At 41.7% G+C, this 17,350-nt stretch overlaps 1 protein-coding gene across 1 annotated transcript in view; it reads right to left on the reverse strand.

The window, feature by feature from the left end:
• Window positions 1-17,350, reverse strand: part of DNER (delta/notch like EGF repeat containing) — a 390,362-nt gene that overhangs the window by 44,042 nt on the left and 328,970 nt on the right. Inside the window, exon 9 of the mRNA XM_061387371.1 lies at window positions 9,927-10,049. Within this exon, the coding sequence (XP_061243355.1) occupies window positions 9,927-10,049 (123 nt within the window). The remainder of the gene's footprint in view (window positions 1-9,926; window positions 10,050-17,350) is intronic.

The raw sequence follows: 17,350 nt of genomic DNA on the forward strand, positions 1-17,350 counted from the left end.
TTTGTTGGTCAGAACTGAACCACTATGAGCTAGAAATCTTAAATGCAGAGAAGAGAAAGTCATGAACACCACTGAGATGACCAGATACATCCCCTTCAACTCTGCTCTTCAGGGTCCCTGGTTTCCCCTCATCTGCACTCCCAGAGCCCCCATTCCCTTGCACAACACTAAATGTCAGGCATCCTGTGTCCTCTGACCATGACGCTTTCCTTCGCCCTCCCTCCTGAAGTTGACTCTCCCAAGGCAGGACTTTGTTCTTCTGCCACATTGAGGGCGTGTGGAGATCCCATGATTCCAGAGTTCACAGTGTTAAATCACCACTTACGTGTTTTGCTGTCTGATTCCCCCATGTATCTCTGAGGGCCTTTAGAGCAGAGGCTGTATCAGACCACGGGGAAGAAATGATGGCTATACCACCAGCATCCTGTCCTTCCAGGAGGGGCGACAGTCTGTGTACTTTGGCCGATACACAGGTAGGGTTGCCAGAGGAGTGAGACACTATTCCAAATCTGCCTGTTCTGTCAGGGAAAGCCAGGTCCACACTTCAGACTAAGTCTGCAGAATGACGCACGCATCACCCACTGGCAAGGGACGCAGCACGCACTATTACGCAACTTATGTTTAGTCTCAAGCGAAAATAAACTGTAAATCAGTCAAAACTAATGAAAAATCATACTTTTTATATTAAGGCATAGAGCAGCAATGTTTCAGAAGAGATCTTTATTTCAACAGGGCTCTTTCTGGCAGCTAATTTTAGAATTAAAATGAGCAAAAATTCAAAGAGTCGTGCTCCAATTATAAACCTCTGTTGTCATCACAATTTTCGGCCGTGATTGATATTTTCACAACTGAAAAATTTTTATTTTATCTCCAAGAAAATTAAGTCAGGTAAAGAAAATTAGCTTGAAGTGTTCTTTGAACTTCCTATTCATTTGAAGACATCATCTTACTTTATTCAAACTGCTTTCCGCCAAGAAAACTTTTCCAGGGTTTCAACCTCACAGAGCTCAACCTTTTCTAATCTGTTTTAGAAATTACAACTGACACCTCGACCTTCGCCTCCTTATTTCTTGTGTGTGCCAGTCTCAGTCTGCTCTTCTGGTTAAACAATAAGCTGATAAAGGAAGAAACCCAGAGTTATCCATTTTTCTATCAATCACAGTACTTGAGAATGGCTAGGTATACAATCCAGAAATTCTTGTCCACTGGTTACACAGAGGAAATAATTCTAGCCAACAAAGAGTTTTCATCTTTTCAATTATACATTTTTCTGGACTTTAAAAATCAACAACTAGGTGCGATGTGATCAAACTCACAACCCAATACACTTATTTCTGAGACTCTATCCCTCCAAAAAAAAAATCCAGAAAATATGAAAATTATATGAATAAATATGTTCATTCCAGAATTATTATAGTAGCCTCACATCAGATGTGTCAGGGAATATATCGCCATTTAAAATAAAGCTAGTGCATTACTGACACTATGTATAAAATAGATAACTAGAGAAAACCCATGGCTTAGCACAGGGAACCCTACTTAATGAACTGCGGTGACCTAAGTGGGAAGGACATCCAAAAGGGAGGGGGGACAGATGTATACGATGGCTGATTCACTCTGTGTACAGTACTAACACACACTATAAAGCAACAATACTCCAATAAAAATTAATTTAAAAATCAAGTAAAACTAGTAAAACTTGCTAACAATTTCTAAATCAAACACAAATAACAGTATTCATTTTCATAAATTATTTTCATTATTCATAATCATATTTTCATTCTTTAAAATTGGAGTACTTTCTAACTTCTATCACCAAAAATTCCAAGTGTGTATAGTTTTGACCATTAAATTTGTTCTGCTACAAATAATAATTCAGCATAATGTGGGTCTGTAACTTGATGTTTTGGCAACATAAGGTTGATGAATGCTAACCAAAGTCCCATGGTGAATTCGCTGTGAACTAGTTTTAAAGAAGTATTAGCTTTTCAGTATATCTGAGGAGAGATCACTCTGAGTCCCTCCGTGTATTTTGTTTCTGTGGGCAAAAAGCTCAAGCTGCTTTGGTTTATTTTACTAGTGTGTTAAGCAGTAGTTTCCATTCAAGTACAGATAGCTATGGAGTGTTTACTTTGAGTAAGCCGCCGTACCAAGAGCAGATGGTAAGTTAAAAAAAGAAGAAGAAAAGAAAAAAAAGAGGGACCTCCCTGGTGGTCCAGTGGTTAAGAGTCTGCTCTTCTTCATGAGTTCAATACTGGGTCAGGGAAGTTCCACATGCCACGCAGTACAGCAAAAAAAAAATACATTAATTAACAACAACCGAAAAAAAGCCTGTGTAGTCACTGCCATTCAGGAGATTATAATTCAGTGTCCATGAAAGGAAAGTCTGGAGCCAGAAAGAACTGACTACAAGGCGGATCCTAACTGTCATACCAAATATCAAGAAAATGCTTGGAAAGTTTAGGAAAGAGAAATCATGCCCTTTCGGAGATCAATATTTCAGTTAGTGGATACAGTCGCGGGACTGAATGATGGCAAAGGGCCAAGAAGTGAAGCCTGCAAACAACCTGCATCCGTGGTGTTCAGGGGACAAGGATTCTTTTCAAAAGACCTGAGGGAAGACTATGGTTGGGGGTGGGATGGGGAGAGGAACGGGGCTGTGGAGGCTAAAGCAGGTGAGTTTCATGAGGAAACCTGTGATCATAGGGTGATGGGGCAGGAATGTGGAGTTGGAAGCTTTGGGATTTCAGTCTTTAATTAGGTCACTGGACAGCAAGGAGATCAAACCAGTCAATCCTAAAGGAAATCAACCCTGCTTATTCACTGGAAGGACTGGTGCTGAAGCTGAAGCTCCAGTATTTTTGCCACCTGATGCAAGCAGCCAACTCATTGGAAAAGACCCTGATGCTGGGAAGGATTGAGGGTGGGAGGAGAAGCGGGTGACAGAGGATCAGATGGTTGGATGGCATCATGGACTCAGTGGACATGAGTTTGAGCAAGCTCCAGGAGATGGTGAAGGACAGGGAAGCCTGGAGTGTTGCAGTCCATGGAGTCAAAAAGAGTTTGATAGGACTGAGTGACTGAACCACAAATCCATTTAGCAGAATGAGATCCAAACTGTGAAAGGATATGAAAAGAAAATTAAAGGAAATAGAGGTGTCATCTATACCAATGCTAAGGAAATTTGGTTGTAAAAGACACAGGAAGAAGGGAGGAAGTAAGCAGATGAGGATGCAAAGTCAAATAAGAGTCAGACTTTTTTTTTCAAATTCACAAGGAACTTATTTAGAAGTGTGTGCAGGGACATTTCTTTTTTTTCTGTTTAGCAACTCAATTTATTTTTTAGCACAATTTCTTAAGAAAGAATTCCCTTCCCATTCATAGCAATTCTTTGTTAAGTGTCATATATTATTATAGATGAGGGTTTCTAGGCCATTATTCAATTTTGGTTAGCTGTCCATTCTCACACCCATTACATGGGAATGCAATAATAACTGCAGCATTATAATGGGTTTCAACATCTGGCAGAACTTCCCCCTCAATGCCTTCTTTTTTCAAAATGTTCTTAGCTATACTTGCCTGACCTTATTGCACTCATTCTTTTCAGGAAGTTATATTCACTTATTTACACTTTTTAAAAACAGAAAAGATTAAAAATCACCATGCAAAAAGCACATATGTAAAGTAAGAAGTTAAAGTACCAATCTTCCCCTCAACATATCACTTGCCCAAGGTCTAACTGCAGAGGTGAGTGCTAGTTAAGAACTAGTGTTCTCTCATCTGATAGTTTTCTAAGTTTATACAGACTTCTCATATGTAAATACATGTTGGGAAAAATGCCTCCAAAGAAGGACAGGAAAGACAGGTCCAGGGTCTTGTGACCTTCCTCTGGGTTGAGGGCATAAATTGGCCCCTTCTGCTTTTCTTTTAATCCCTTCTACCCCACACCTCAACACCTGCCCATCACTCTAAGGTTTGAAGTTCTTTCATTTATTGCTACTTTGCTAAGGTTTACATGCCTGTTTAAACCCAAACCTAAAGGTCTCTATAAATACCTCAAAATGAAATAATCACTTTATCTGCCCATTGAGATGAGATCTCTAACACATCTGTGTGCCTTCCAATCATTCCCAAACACCCACCAACTCATGTGGTGACATACACTAGGGTGACCCTCCTCAATAAGTTAGACCCATGTATAATTCCCTCCCCTTGAATGAGAACCAACCAATGGCATTCAGCAATGGTTAAGAAAGTTTGAAGATGCAAAATCTAATCAGTTGACTTCGAGTTAACCTTGGGTGGGCCTGACCTAACTAGGTGAGAGCTTTAAGAGGGTTCAGGCCTCTCTTGAAGTAAGAGCCTTGAAACAGCAGAGGTTCTCTCTCATCACTTTCAAGAAGCTGTCAACAATTCTCCAGCTACAAGGATATGAACTCTACCAACAACTTGAGGGGACTTTGAATCTGATCCTTTCCTATTCAAACCTCAGATGAGCATTCAGCCCAGCCAAGACCTTGATTCCAGCTTTGGATACCAGACCTTGAACAAGGAATCCATTAATCCATGCCTGAATGTAGGAAATTGTTAGCTAATAAAAGGGTATTGTGTTAAGCCACTACCTTACAATAATTCACTATGGAGCAATAATATTAATAATTAATACAGTATGCACATCTATTCTCTCAAGAGACATATCTTCACCACTAAATTAGCATTCACATGAATGCCATCTTTTTTTTTTAATTTTATTTTATTTTTAAACTTTACAATATTGTATTAGTTTTGCCAAATATCAAAATGAATCTGCCACAGGTATACCCGCATTCCCCATCCTGAACCCTCCTCCCTCCTCCCTCCCCGTACCCTCCCTCTGGGTCGTCCCAGTGCACCAGCCCCACACATCCAGTACCATGCACGAACCTGGACTGCTGACTCGTTTCATACATGATATTATACATGTTTCAATGCTATTCTCCCAAATCTCCCCACCCTCTCCCTCTCCCACAGAGTCCATAAGACTGATCTACATCGGTGTCTCTTTTGCTGTCTCGTACACAGGGTTATTGTTACCATCTTTCTAAATTCCATATATATGCGTTAGTATACTGTATTGGTGTTTTCTTTCTGGCTTACTTCACTCTGTATAATAGGTTCCAGTTTCATCCATCTCATTAGAACTGATTCAAATGTATTCTTTTTAATGGCTGAGTAATACTCCATTGTTTATATGTACCACAGCTTTCTTATCCATTCATCTGCTGATGGGCATCTAGGTTGCTTCCATGTCCTGGCTATTATAAACAGTGCTGCGAGGCCATCTATTTAGGTTTATCACCATAAGTAAAGAAGTCTGCTCAATCTCCTTCCTCTTATTGTCTATTGCCCCCTATCTGGTTATCTTTGTTCTGATTTAGTTCCAATTTGATGAGTATACCTTGTAAAATAATTTTCTTAGAGAGGGTACATGGGGTTCCTTAAGTGTAGAAAATGTCTTTCTTTATCCCTCAAATATAAATGAACCTTTAACTACCAGACTTTTTCTATGAAAAATATAAAACACTCTTCACTGTTTAGTCTCATTTTATTTTTTTAAATATTGATTTATTTTGTGGCATCAGGTCCCGTTGCAGCACACAGGATCTTCATTACAGCACACACACGTCTCTAGTTGGGGACACAGGCTCCAGAGCACATGGGCTCAGTAGTTGCAGTACGAGGGCTTAGTTACCCTGAGGCATGTGGGATCTTAGGTCCCCAACCAGGGATTGAACCCATGCCTCCTGCACTGGAAGGCAGATTCTTAAGCACTGGACCACCAGCTTCATTTTAGAGAAGAGCAGTTCAATGCTGATTTGCCTTTCTTTTGAGTGTAACTTGTACTCCCTATGAAGAATCTTGCAAAAAATATTCTCTGTAGTCTTGGATTTGGAAACTACCAGGAAATCACAAATTATATATCATCTCCTTCATTAATCCTCTGGCACTCTGTAAGCTGATTCTACGTGAAAATTTCAGTTTTATTTATCTCATAGCCTTCTCCTTCTAGTAGCTGTTTGTTTCCGGTTTTATTTCTGTGTCTTCTTTCTTCTTCCCCAGCATCCATCATTCAGATGAAACATTATCTCTTGGATCTTTTCTCCATATTTCATGTCTTTTCACTCACGGTTTCCATTTCCTCATATTTTTACTTCTACCATGACATAGTTCCTCCTTTTGCTTTTCCAGACCTAAATTCAATTTTGAGGGACATACCTTAGGTTTTTCACTTCCCTTTTTGAGTGTTTAGAGTTGTGGGTTTTGCTGCAATTTTGTTTTTACTTCCTAGATACTTTTTCCCTCATCGAGTTGCTGGTACAGGCTCCCTGGACTGGCCAGGCTTGAGGTTGGCAATGAGAGAGATGATACTGGAGATTCTCCTCCAGTGCTGGACAGGCCAGTCAAGCCAGCCCTGTCTACGAGGGGCAGAGGCTTCCCAGTTTGTGCTTTTCAAGGTTCTCCAGGTGTGAGCAGGGGCCCATTCTCTTTATTTCTCTTTTTCAAATACACACTCACACGTACACACAAGGACCAGCTCAGTCTACCTGCAGTCTTCTTTTTTTTTAAATTAGCGATTATTTTTATTTATTTTTGGCTGCACCAGGTCTACATTGCTACCTGTGGACTTCCTGTAGTTGCGGTGTGAGGGCTTCTCATGGTGGTGGCTTCTCTTGCTGTGGCACTCAGGCTCTAGATTGCGTGGGCTTCAGTAGTTGTGGCATATGGGCTTAGTTGCTCTGTGGCATATGGAACCTTCCTGGACCAGGGATGGAACCTGAGTCCCCTGCATTGGCAGGTGGATTCTTAACCACTGGACCACCAAGGAAGTCCAGCAGTCCTTTTAAAGAACAGCCAGGATCCATGAGATAGGGAGCCCTTTGTCTCATAGGGTCACATGCCATAGTACGTATTTCCTCTCTATAAGCTGAGGGGTCTTTATGGCTCAGCTGGTCTTTGAGTCCTCTGTTCTCCCAAGAACTCTATATCCTAACCCTGTGGTACATAAAGGCTCCTGGCACTGCACCCTTTTCTTGAAAACCCACACCCTCAAATGCAACTGAGATCCCCTCCAGGATCTTGAGTCATCTCAAGTCAACTCTATCCTCTTGAGTCATCCAGGGCAGAGCATCTGTAACTGATGGAGGAAGGTCACATAAAAATAGAAGGGGTGGAATGAGGAACATATACGGAAGGATTAGCCTTGAGCAGAATGGGGAGCACTTGACAGTTAATAGGGAGGACAATAAAATTTGAGCAGTTGTGATTGCAGATGAGTTGTAGGGTGGGGCTTCTCAAAGGGCAGCAAGAATCAGCATATCGGTATCATCTGAGAACTTACCAGAAATTCAAATTATTGGACCCTACCCCAGATATGGGACTTCCTTGGTGGCTCAGACAGTTAAGCGTCTGTCTACAACGTGGGAGACCCGGGTTCAATCCCTGGGTCGGGAAGTTCCCTGGAGAAGGAAATGGCAATCCACTCCAGTACTATTGCCTGGAAAATCCCATGGACAGAGGAGCCTGGTAGGCTACAGTCCATGGGGTCACAAAGAGTCGGACACGACTGAGCAATCTTCACATCTTCACTGTAACCCCAGATATATTGAATCAGGAACTCAAGGGTTGGGGCCCAGCAGACTAAGTTTTAGGAAGTTCACCAGCAGATTCTAACACATGCTCAAGTTTGAGAACCACTGCTGTAGGATGTGGAAAACTAGGGAAATTTAAAAATGTCTCTAAATGATAAGCTCTTTTTCATTCCATGAAGGTGAATGAGTGATTTAATATAAGGCTTGAGAGAAGCAGCAAAATTTGGGAACACCCACTGAGAAAAATGGATTAAAAAAATTAAAAAAGCCAGGCTCACAGTCCATGAATTTGTGGAGTCACTAGCAGGTCATCATACACAATTTCACTTTTTATTTCTTGGTCATGATATCATGAGCACTGCTTCCAAGCCAGGAACACAAGAAGCAAATTTGGAGTACACCCCATTAATAATTTTGTCATTTATAAAGATGAAACTTACTCTATAAAATTCTATCATAAACTAAAGAATTCTGGGATTTAAATTTTTGAAGCACATCTACCACTACTAATGTTGTCATGAAGAATCTCAAAATCTCTCAATCTCAAGTCAGTTGAAGAGGTTTATCCAGGGTCATCTGTATGCCAACGGCACAGTGAGGTCGAGCTACCTAGGTCTCCAAGTTCATTGCTCTTTTATTCTTTACAGACTTGAGAAGATGTCCTATTTCCTGATACTGAGATCCACCTAGAACTTAAATCCATATGAATGAAGCCAGAACACCTGTCCATGTAGATGAAGCCAGAACGCCTGTCCTCATGGGAGTTGGCAGAGTTCAGCTCTAAGTGGGCATCATACTCCACGAAAAACATCAGATCTGCTGAACATACAGAAAAGATGGGGTCCATCTTCAGCCCTTCCACCCAGGGGCTAGATCAGGTTCATCTATGTGCCCCACAAACCTTCAAGGCTCATCAGAAAGACCTCTAAATAAATGTGGGTCCATCCAAAGAGAAGCAACATCAGCTACAAAGCAAGGTCACTAGCAGATCAATGGTATCAAGCAGGCTGTGGTGTGAGCAAAAGGTTACGTGAAATGGATTTAAATAGAGCCCTCAAAGGTATTACAAAAGTCTACACCAGCGCTGAAGTCATGACTTAGAGAAACACATGCAGAGCAGCTGATGACCAGGCCCCTGACACAGTGCTGGCTGAGGGTGCTGAGGCTCCAATGAAGCCACACCAGTGAGCCCACAGGGGAGGCAGATGGAGGGGCTTCTGAAGACTGACACTACGTCCTCTTGAGTTACTCTCAGGTCTTTTTTATGAGTTTACCCATGTAAAGACTTAGAACAGGGTGTGTGTGTGTTAGCTGTTGAGTCGTATTTAACTCTTTGCAAACCCATGGACCACTGTAACCCGCCAGGCTCTTCTGTCCATGGAATTTTCTAGGCAAGAATACTGGAGTGGGTGGCCATTTCCTTCTCCAGGGGATCTTCCTGACCCAGGGATGGAACCCAGGTCTCCCTCACTGCAGGGAGATTCTTTACCATCTGAGCCACCAGGGAAGCAGAAAAGGGTTTGGATGCGATTAAAAAAAAAAGTGACAATGTTAGTCACTCAGTTGTGTCCAACTCTCGTGACCCATGGACTGTAGCCCACCAGGCTCCTCTGTCCATGGCAAGAATTATGGAGGCAAGAATACTAGAATGGATTGCCATGTCCTTCTCCAGGGGGTTTTCTCAACCCAGGGATGGAAGCTGTGTCTCTTGAGTTTCCGACACAAACAGGAGGAGTCTTCACCACCACCACCGCCTGAGAACGTTATAAACTCTTCATCAACATCCGCCGTTTTTCCAGAGTGACTTTGACACAAGTTCACTCAAATGAACTAACACTTGCCTCCCCTTTAACGACTCATTTAACGAGAATGAATTTTTTCTGCCAACGTGTGAGACTCCACCCGCCTCCTCCCACTGAAAAGCACAGCACCGTCTCCTTGCCCAGAGAGCACTTCAGAGCAGATGCTCTCCTCCCCCAGTGCCACAGCTGCATCCTCTGACCTGAGCCTGAGAGTCCATTTCACATTCCTTTTTGTCCTCAGTTTTTTACATAAGAGAGCAGAAGAGAAGAAGGATGAGAAGAAGAAAAGGACAGGAGAAAGATGCTTCAGTTTACCAAGAGGAAACCAGGGATGTGCACACTGCTCTCCTTGGCCCCCATAAATCATTCCACTGCCAGCATTTGATTCTTATTCTAAACAGTTTCACGCTCCAGTCAGAGGGCTACACGCATGCGTGGAGAAATTCATGACGTCACGGAGAGCCACGCTGGCACACGTCCACCCCGCAATGCTCACCTTTGTACTCTGCCAGGCACACGCACTCGTAGCCATTGACGAGGTCCCTGCAGGTGGCAGCGTTCAGGCACGGGGCGGAGACACACTCGTCGTACTCCTCCTCACAGTAGAGGCCATGATAGCCTGAGGGACGGAAGGAAAGATCTGACGTCAAACCAGACCATCTAAACGCACCCTGGGTCAGCCTGCCAGGAAGGCAGTGGGTGTTCAAGGGAAAGTCAGGCACAAATAGATGGGACTGAAGGAGCTGGGTCTCTCGGGATACACTGAAATATAGATTTCCAGGAAGGTTATGAAGAATCTGTTCTTACCACTTTTTGTCATGAGCCCAACCACTGCCATGATCCACAAATGACCCCATTATGTCACGTCCACTGGTACTGTGACCAGGAGACATAGGCTATGGAATGCATCTGCTGTGATCACGCAGGAGGTAGCACTAGGTACAGGACTTAACAGCCAAACAGCTCCTTTCAAGGATGTGGACTCCATATTTCCTCCAATCAATTAGAAAAATAGACCTAGCTAGAGAGAGTTTTATTCCAGAAGAAAAGGATCCATAATTTCCTTTATTTTTCAAGTCAAGAACGAAGCTCAGCTAACAAGGGCTTAACTGAACTTCCTAATGAAATGTGGGGTGATTTTTTGTTTATTTAAAATGACAAATATCTAAATTATAATATGGGACTCTGTGCTTAAAGTTTTTAACTGTTAAAAATAGAATAACAGCAACGAAGAAAAAGAAATCAACAATTTCTCAAGAAAGATGGCTCTTACCCTCTTTTTTTGCAAAACAGGTGTTTATTCTAACGGACAAGAACACAACATTCTTTGAGATTCACTCACGAGTATTAGGCTGTTTTTAACTTTTAAAAACATGTGTTCTTGCCAATGTGCAGTGAAACCAGGCCATTTTTTGTCTGGCCCTGTCTAAACAAAGAGAAACATGTGAGCACTTTCAGAAATCACTCTGCCTGTGTTGGTTCTGAATTCAGATAAGCAGAAAAAATAAATGCTTGCTCAAGTGGGCACTGGAACCTCCAGCTCGTTTCCAGCAGCTCAGAGCCAGCCCTGGAGCTCAGACTATCCCGTTAGCACAGGCGAATGTGTTGAATTGTTCTGTTTTTGGTGCCTATCACTAAAGTAGGTTAAGCTGACATTTGCATTATTTATGGAGCACTTTTTGTGACATTGTACAGGGGACAGGGATCAAGACCATCCCCATGGAAAAGAAATGCAAAAAAGCAAAATGGCTGTCTGGGGAGGCCTTACAAATAGCTGTGAAAAGAAGAGAAGCGAAAAGCAAAGGAGAAAGGGAAAGATATAAGCATCTGAATGCAGAGTTCCAAAGAATAGCAAGAAGAGATAAGAAAGCCTTCCTCAGCGATCAATGCAAAGAAATAGAGGAAAACAACAGAATGGGAAAGACTAGAGATCTCTTCAGAAAATTAAAGATACCAAGGGAACATTTCATGCAAAGATGGGCTCAATAAAGGACAGAAATGGTATGGACCTAACAGAAGCAGAAGATATTAAGAAGAGGTGGCAAGAATACACAGAAGAACTGTACAAAAAAGAGCTTCACGACCCAGATAATCACGATGGTGTGATCACTCACCTAGAGCCAGACATCCTGGAATGTGAAGTCAAGTGGGCCTTAGAAAGCATCACCATGAACAAAGCTAGTGGAGGTGATGGAATTCCAGTTGAGCTATTTCAAATTCTGAAAAATGACGTTGTGAAAGTGCTGCACTCAATATGCCAACAAATTTGGAAAAGTCAGCAGTGGCCACAGGACTGGAAAAGGGCAGTTTTCATTCCAATCCCAAAGAAAGGCAATGCCAAAGAATGCTCAAACTACCGCACAATTGCACTCATCTCACACGCTAGTAAAGTAATGCTCAAAACTCTCCAAGCCAGGCTTCAGCAATGTGTGAACCGTGAACTTCCAGATGTTCAAGGTGGTTTTAGAAGAGGCAGAGGAACCAGAGATCAAATTGCCAACATCCACTGGATCATCAAAAAAGCAAGAGAGTTCCAGAAAAACATCTATTTCTGCTTTATTGACTATGCCAAAGCCTTTGACTGTATGGATCACAATAAACTGGAAAATTCTGAAAGAGATGGGAATACCAGACCACCTGACCTGCCTCTAGAGAAACCTGTATGCAGGTCAGGAAGCAATAATTAGAACTGGACATGGAACAACAGACTGGTTCCAAATAGGAAAAGGAGTATGTCAAGGCTATATATTGTCACCCTGCTTATTTAACTTATATGCAGAGTACATCACGAGAAACGCTGGGCTGGAGGAAGCACAAGCTGGAATCAAGATTGCCAGGAGAAATATCAATAACCTCAGATATGCAGATGACACCACCCCTATGGCAGAAAGTGAAGAGGAACTAAAAAGCCTCTTGATGAAAGTGAAAGAGGAGAGTGAAAAAGTTAGCTTAAAGCTCAACATTCAGAAAACGAAGATCATGGCATCTGGTCCCATCATTTCATGGGAAATAGATGGGGAAACAGTGTCAGACTTTATTTTTCTGGGCTCCTAAATCACTGCAGATGGTGATTGCGGCCATGAAATTAAAAGACGCTTACTCCTTGGAAGGAAAGTTATGACCAACCTAGATAGCATATTGAAAAGCAGAGACATTACTTTGCCAACAAAGATCCGTCTAGTCAAGGCTATGGTTTTTCCAGTGGTCATGTATGGATATGAGAGTTGGACTGTGAAGAAAGCTGAGCACCAAAGAATTGATGCTTTTGAACTGTGGTGTTGGAGAAGACTCTTGAGAGTCCCTTGGACTGCGAGGAGATCCAGCCAGTCCATTCTAAAGGAGATCAGTCCTGGGTGTTCTTTGGAAGGAATGATGCTAAAGCTGAAACTCCAGTACTTTGGCCACCTGATGCGAAGAGTTGATTCATTGGAAAAGACTCTGATGCTGGGAGGGATTGGGGCCAGGAGGAAAAGGGGACAACAGAGGATGAGATGGCTGGATGGCATCATCGACTCGATGGACGTGAGTTTGAGTGAATTCCGGGAGTTGGTGATGGACAGGGAGGCCTGGCATGCTGCAATTCATGGGGTCGCAAAGAGTCAGACACAACTGAGCAACTGAACTGAACTGAACTTTCAAGTAAGTTGCCATTTCAGACCTTTTTGAATTCTTTTCCATCTTTCGACAGTGATAGTGGCTCCTTTAAGGGGACCTTGACCTCCCTGAGACAAATACCCTATGGATTTCCATTCTTCTATCTCTCCAGGCTTCTTGCAGCTTTACAGAAATATTTCTTATTACCCTTTATCAGACCATTTTAATCATCTAGATCAGAGTTTCTCAACCAACAGCAATTTTTCCCCTCAGAAGATATCTGGCAATGTTTGGAGATATTTTGAGTTGTCACAACAAGGGTGGATAGGAGGGGATTACTTTTGGCTTCTGGTCTAAGGATCCTGCAAACCATCCTATAATGCACAGAACAGCCCCCAACAAAAACCCACCCAGCCTAACAGTGAAAGAGACAGACGCAGAAACCCAGCTCTAGATTAAGGATCAGCAAATTGTGGTCCACAGGCCAAATTCATCCCTGTTTTTATAAATGATGTTTTACTGAGACACAGTCACACCCATCCACATACATATTGTCTATGGCTGATTTCATACAATGATAGATTGAGTAGCTCCATGTGGCTTGGAAAGTCCAAAATCTTTAGTCTCTGATCGCTTATAGCACAAGTCATGAATTTAGATTTCTGATCTACATTCAACAGAAAATCTTTCTTTTTACAAGAGTTTTGTAAAAAGTTTAACAATTTATTAAAGATAGACTGTGCAAACAGTTTCTCCCACTCTGAAGTCTGCCTTTGACTCTGTTGACTCTGTTGACTCCCTTTGCTGAATAGAAGCATTCAGTTTGATATAGTCCTACTTTATGTTTGCTTTTGGTGCCTACACTTTTGGTCTCATATCCAAAAATCAATGCCAAGATCAATTTTATGAAGGTTTCCCCCTAAGTTTTCTTTCAGGAGCTTTATAGTTTCGGGTTCTTAGGTTTAAGTCTTTAATTCAGTTTGTGTTGTTTTTGGTGAACTGTGTAAGATACATGGCCAACAGGTATACAAAAAAGTGTTCAACATCACTAATCATCGGGGAAGTGAAAATCAAAAGAAGTATCACCTCATCCCAGTTAAGCTGGCCATGAGAAAACAAAGCAAAACAGAAAATAACAAGTGTTGTCAAGGATGCGGAAAAATGGGAACTCTCATACACTGTTAGTGGGAACGTAAAAGACTGCAGTTGCTACATAAAACAAAAAATACAGAGATTCCTCAAAGATGAAAAATAGAATTACCATATATCTATAACTTCACTTCTAGTTATTTATTCAGAAGAGTTGAAAATAAGATCTTGCAGATACATTTGCATTGCCATGTTCAGTGTGGCATGCTTCACGATAGCCGAGAGGCAGAAACAACCTAAATGTGCATCAACAAGTGAATGGTTACAGGAAATGTGACCCCATATATACATACAGCGAAATACTATCCAGTCTTGAAAAAGAAGGAAATCCTGTCATATGTTACAACATGGATGAACCATGAGGCCATGTGCTAAGTAGAATAAACCAGTCACAGAAGGAAAAACCCTTCATGATTCCACTCAAATGTGGAATCTAAAGTAGTCAGACTCAAAGGGGTAGAAGAGAATGATAGTTGCTGGGGTGGAGGAGAGGGGAAACAGGGAGTTGCAGCGGAAAGAATATAGAGTTTCAGTTATGCAAAATGAAAATGTTCCAGAACTCTGCTATACAATGAGTATGTAGGTAACAATACTGCACTGGGCACTTAAAGTTCTGTTTAATAGGATAGATTTCATAGTATCTGATTTTTTATCACAGTTTTTAGAACTTACACATCTAAAGAGTTGTCTCTTTTGCCTTCTTCTCAGTGTGGAGTAACGACCACCAGCAGCATCTTTCTGCTCGTATTTGCCCTCCCAGCAGATCTTTCAAAAATCAACTTGCAAGGATAACACATAATCCTACAAGCATCTTTGACCTCTGAATTGTGGTATTATTTATACAGGTGAAAATCAAAAGAAAATTTCTTGAAATCCTCCAGAATTGTTTTTGTTTTTTGAAAACAGTATCATCATCTTTTTCCACTAGCAACATGAAGAGCAAATGAGGAAGTTATTTTACAGAGATAATTAAGCTGGTGATGTTTTTCTTCCTTGGGGGAAAAAAAAAATAAAGATTTCACATTCTAAAACTGTTTCTTTAGAGAAGGTAACATTTAAAAGTCTTTATGGAAATGTCAAGACACCCTTTGCACTGTCAAAGTACCTAAATCGGACTGTTTGAAGAAAAAGGCATCTCTTCCAAAACAGAAGGATTCTATGAAAATGAGACTGCCACCCTCTGCTGGTAATTAATTCGGGCAAACAAATTAGCTCAGGGCAGTATGCCCAAGGTCTAGAACAATTAGGTTAGTGCAGAATTTAAAATAAAATAAAATTGAAGATCAGAAGGGTGGGATAAGAGTAGCCTCTTCCGGGGCACTGTTTTTCATCCCCAGTGATCTGATCTTTGCAGGACTTGATCCAGAATATTCAGTTCCAATCACTCCCTGAGACTTGAGAAAACAGATTAACCAACTGGATGTGGGAGTGACAAAGAGAGGTTAAGACAGCTGCCATGTCTAGGATGTGTGAGTGGATGATGTTGCTCTGAACGCAACAGTTATGACAAAAGCAATAAGAAGTTTTAGAGGAAGTTGACCAGTTGAATTCTAGACATGTTTAACTCAGAGCTCACTTAACCAGGTCCACGTGGCAGTTGGGGAAATCAGCCAAAAAAAGCATAAGAACAGCACTTTGGGTGCAAGATGCCAGGAAGATGTGTTCAAGTTTTCATCAAAGAAGAACATGAAGAGGAAAAAAGAAGAGATCAAGGTTGTATCTACATGGATGGGCAGGTGGAGAGCAAGAAGCTAAGGAGAGATGAGAAGAGATGGGGGAAGAAGAGGGGAAAACCCCAAGGGGTGTGGGCATGGAAGCCAAGAGAGAATTGGGAGCCAGGGAGGGTTGGTTAACAATGTCAAAGACCCCAAGAGCAAGAATAACAACTGGCTAGGAGATCAGGAGGCCACTGCAGACCCTCAAAACTCTGGCTCACAACGGGGGCCATATTGCCTTTTAGAAGCTATTTTGGAAATTGGGGAGTGGGAGGTACTGTTTATCACAATGACTGTAGGGTTTTACTAGAATTTGATCAAAAGTGAACATGAAAGTTTTAGTCACTCAATCATGTCTGACTCTTTGTGACCCCATGGACTGTAGCCTACCAGGCTCCTCTGTCCATGGAGTTCTCCCGGCAAGAATACTGAAGTGGGTTGTCATTCCCTTCTCTAGGGATTGAACCTGGGTCTCCCACACTGCAGGCAGATTTTTTTTTTTTTAACCATCTGAGCCACTGATAAGAATTTGACTAAACACCTTGAAATATCTGGGATTCTCCTGCACAGCCAGTGGTGGTCTGGCACCCTTCACAACTTTAGACCATCCCACTGGACATTCCCAGAGGTGAAAACCCTGTTTACAGCTTTAAAGGCCTAGAATCTGACTGCTTTACATGTACAATGGTTTTTTAAGAGATACTGAGTTTTCCTGGAATGTATTATACCAGTATATATATATGTGTGTGTGTGTGTGTGTGTGTGTGTACATATATATAGACAGATAGATACAGTAGATAAATCAAGAGAAGATTGTACTAACAGTTATTCCCCATTTTGGAATATCACTTCATAAGAGCAATATCTCTTAAAGAATTTATGTCACCAATAAAACACACCTATATCAGCAAACAAACAAAAAAAAAAAAAACAGAGTAAAAATCGCTTCTTTGGATAATTTTTCAAAACACTATCCAAAGCAGCGTCCCCCGCCAATTCCTCATTACAACACTCAACTGATATCCATCAGAATACTTCCAGTTATCTGAAATCGTATTAACCTTGTTTTTTATCAATTGCTATTTCTCTTCCTCCACTGGACTATAAGTTTGAAGGTAGAGGCTGTGATGGCAGAGTTCACAGCTATGCCTGCAGGATCTGGTACAGAAAGAAAGCTTAAAAAACAGCTTTTAAATGGGGACCTAAAATGCCATTGATTAAATCAACATAAGGATTGACATACACACATTACCATGTGTAAAAGAGACAGCTAGTGGGAACTTGCTGTATAGCACAGCACTCTGTGATCACCTAGATGAGTGGGATGGGGGTGGTGGAAGGGAGGTTCAGTAGGGAGGAGATGTATGCATACATGTAGCTGATAATGGTTTTTCCAGGAGTCATGTACGGATGTGAGAGTTGGACCATAAAGAAGGCTGAATGCCTAAAAACTGATGCTTTC

The sequence above is a fragment of the Bos javanicus genome, chromosome 2 (assembly GCF_032452875.1).
Source record: "Bos javanicus breed banteng chromosome 2, ARS-OSU_banteng_1.0, whole genome shotgun sequence".
In the NCBI taxonomy this organism is placed as follows: domain Eukaryota; kingdom Metazoa; phylum Chordata; class Mammalia; order Artiodactyla; family Bovidae; genus Bos; species Bos javanicus.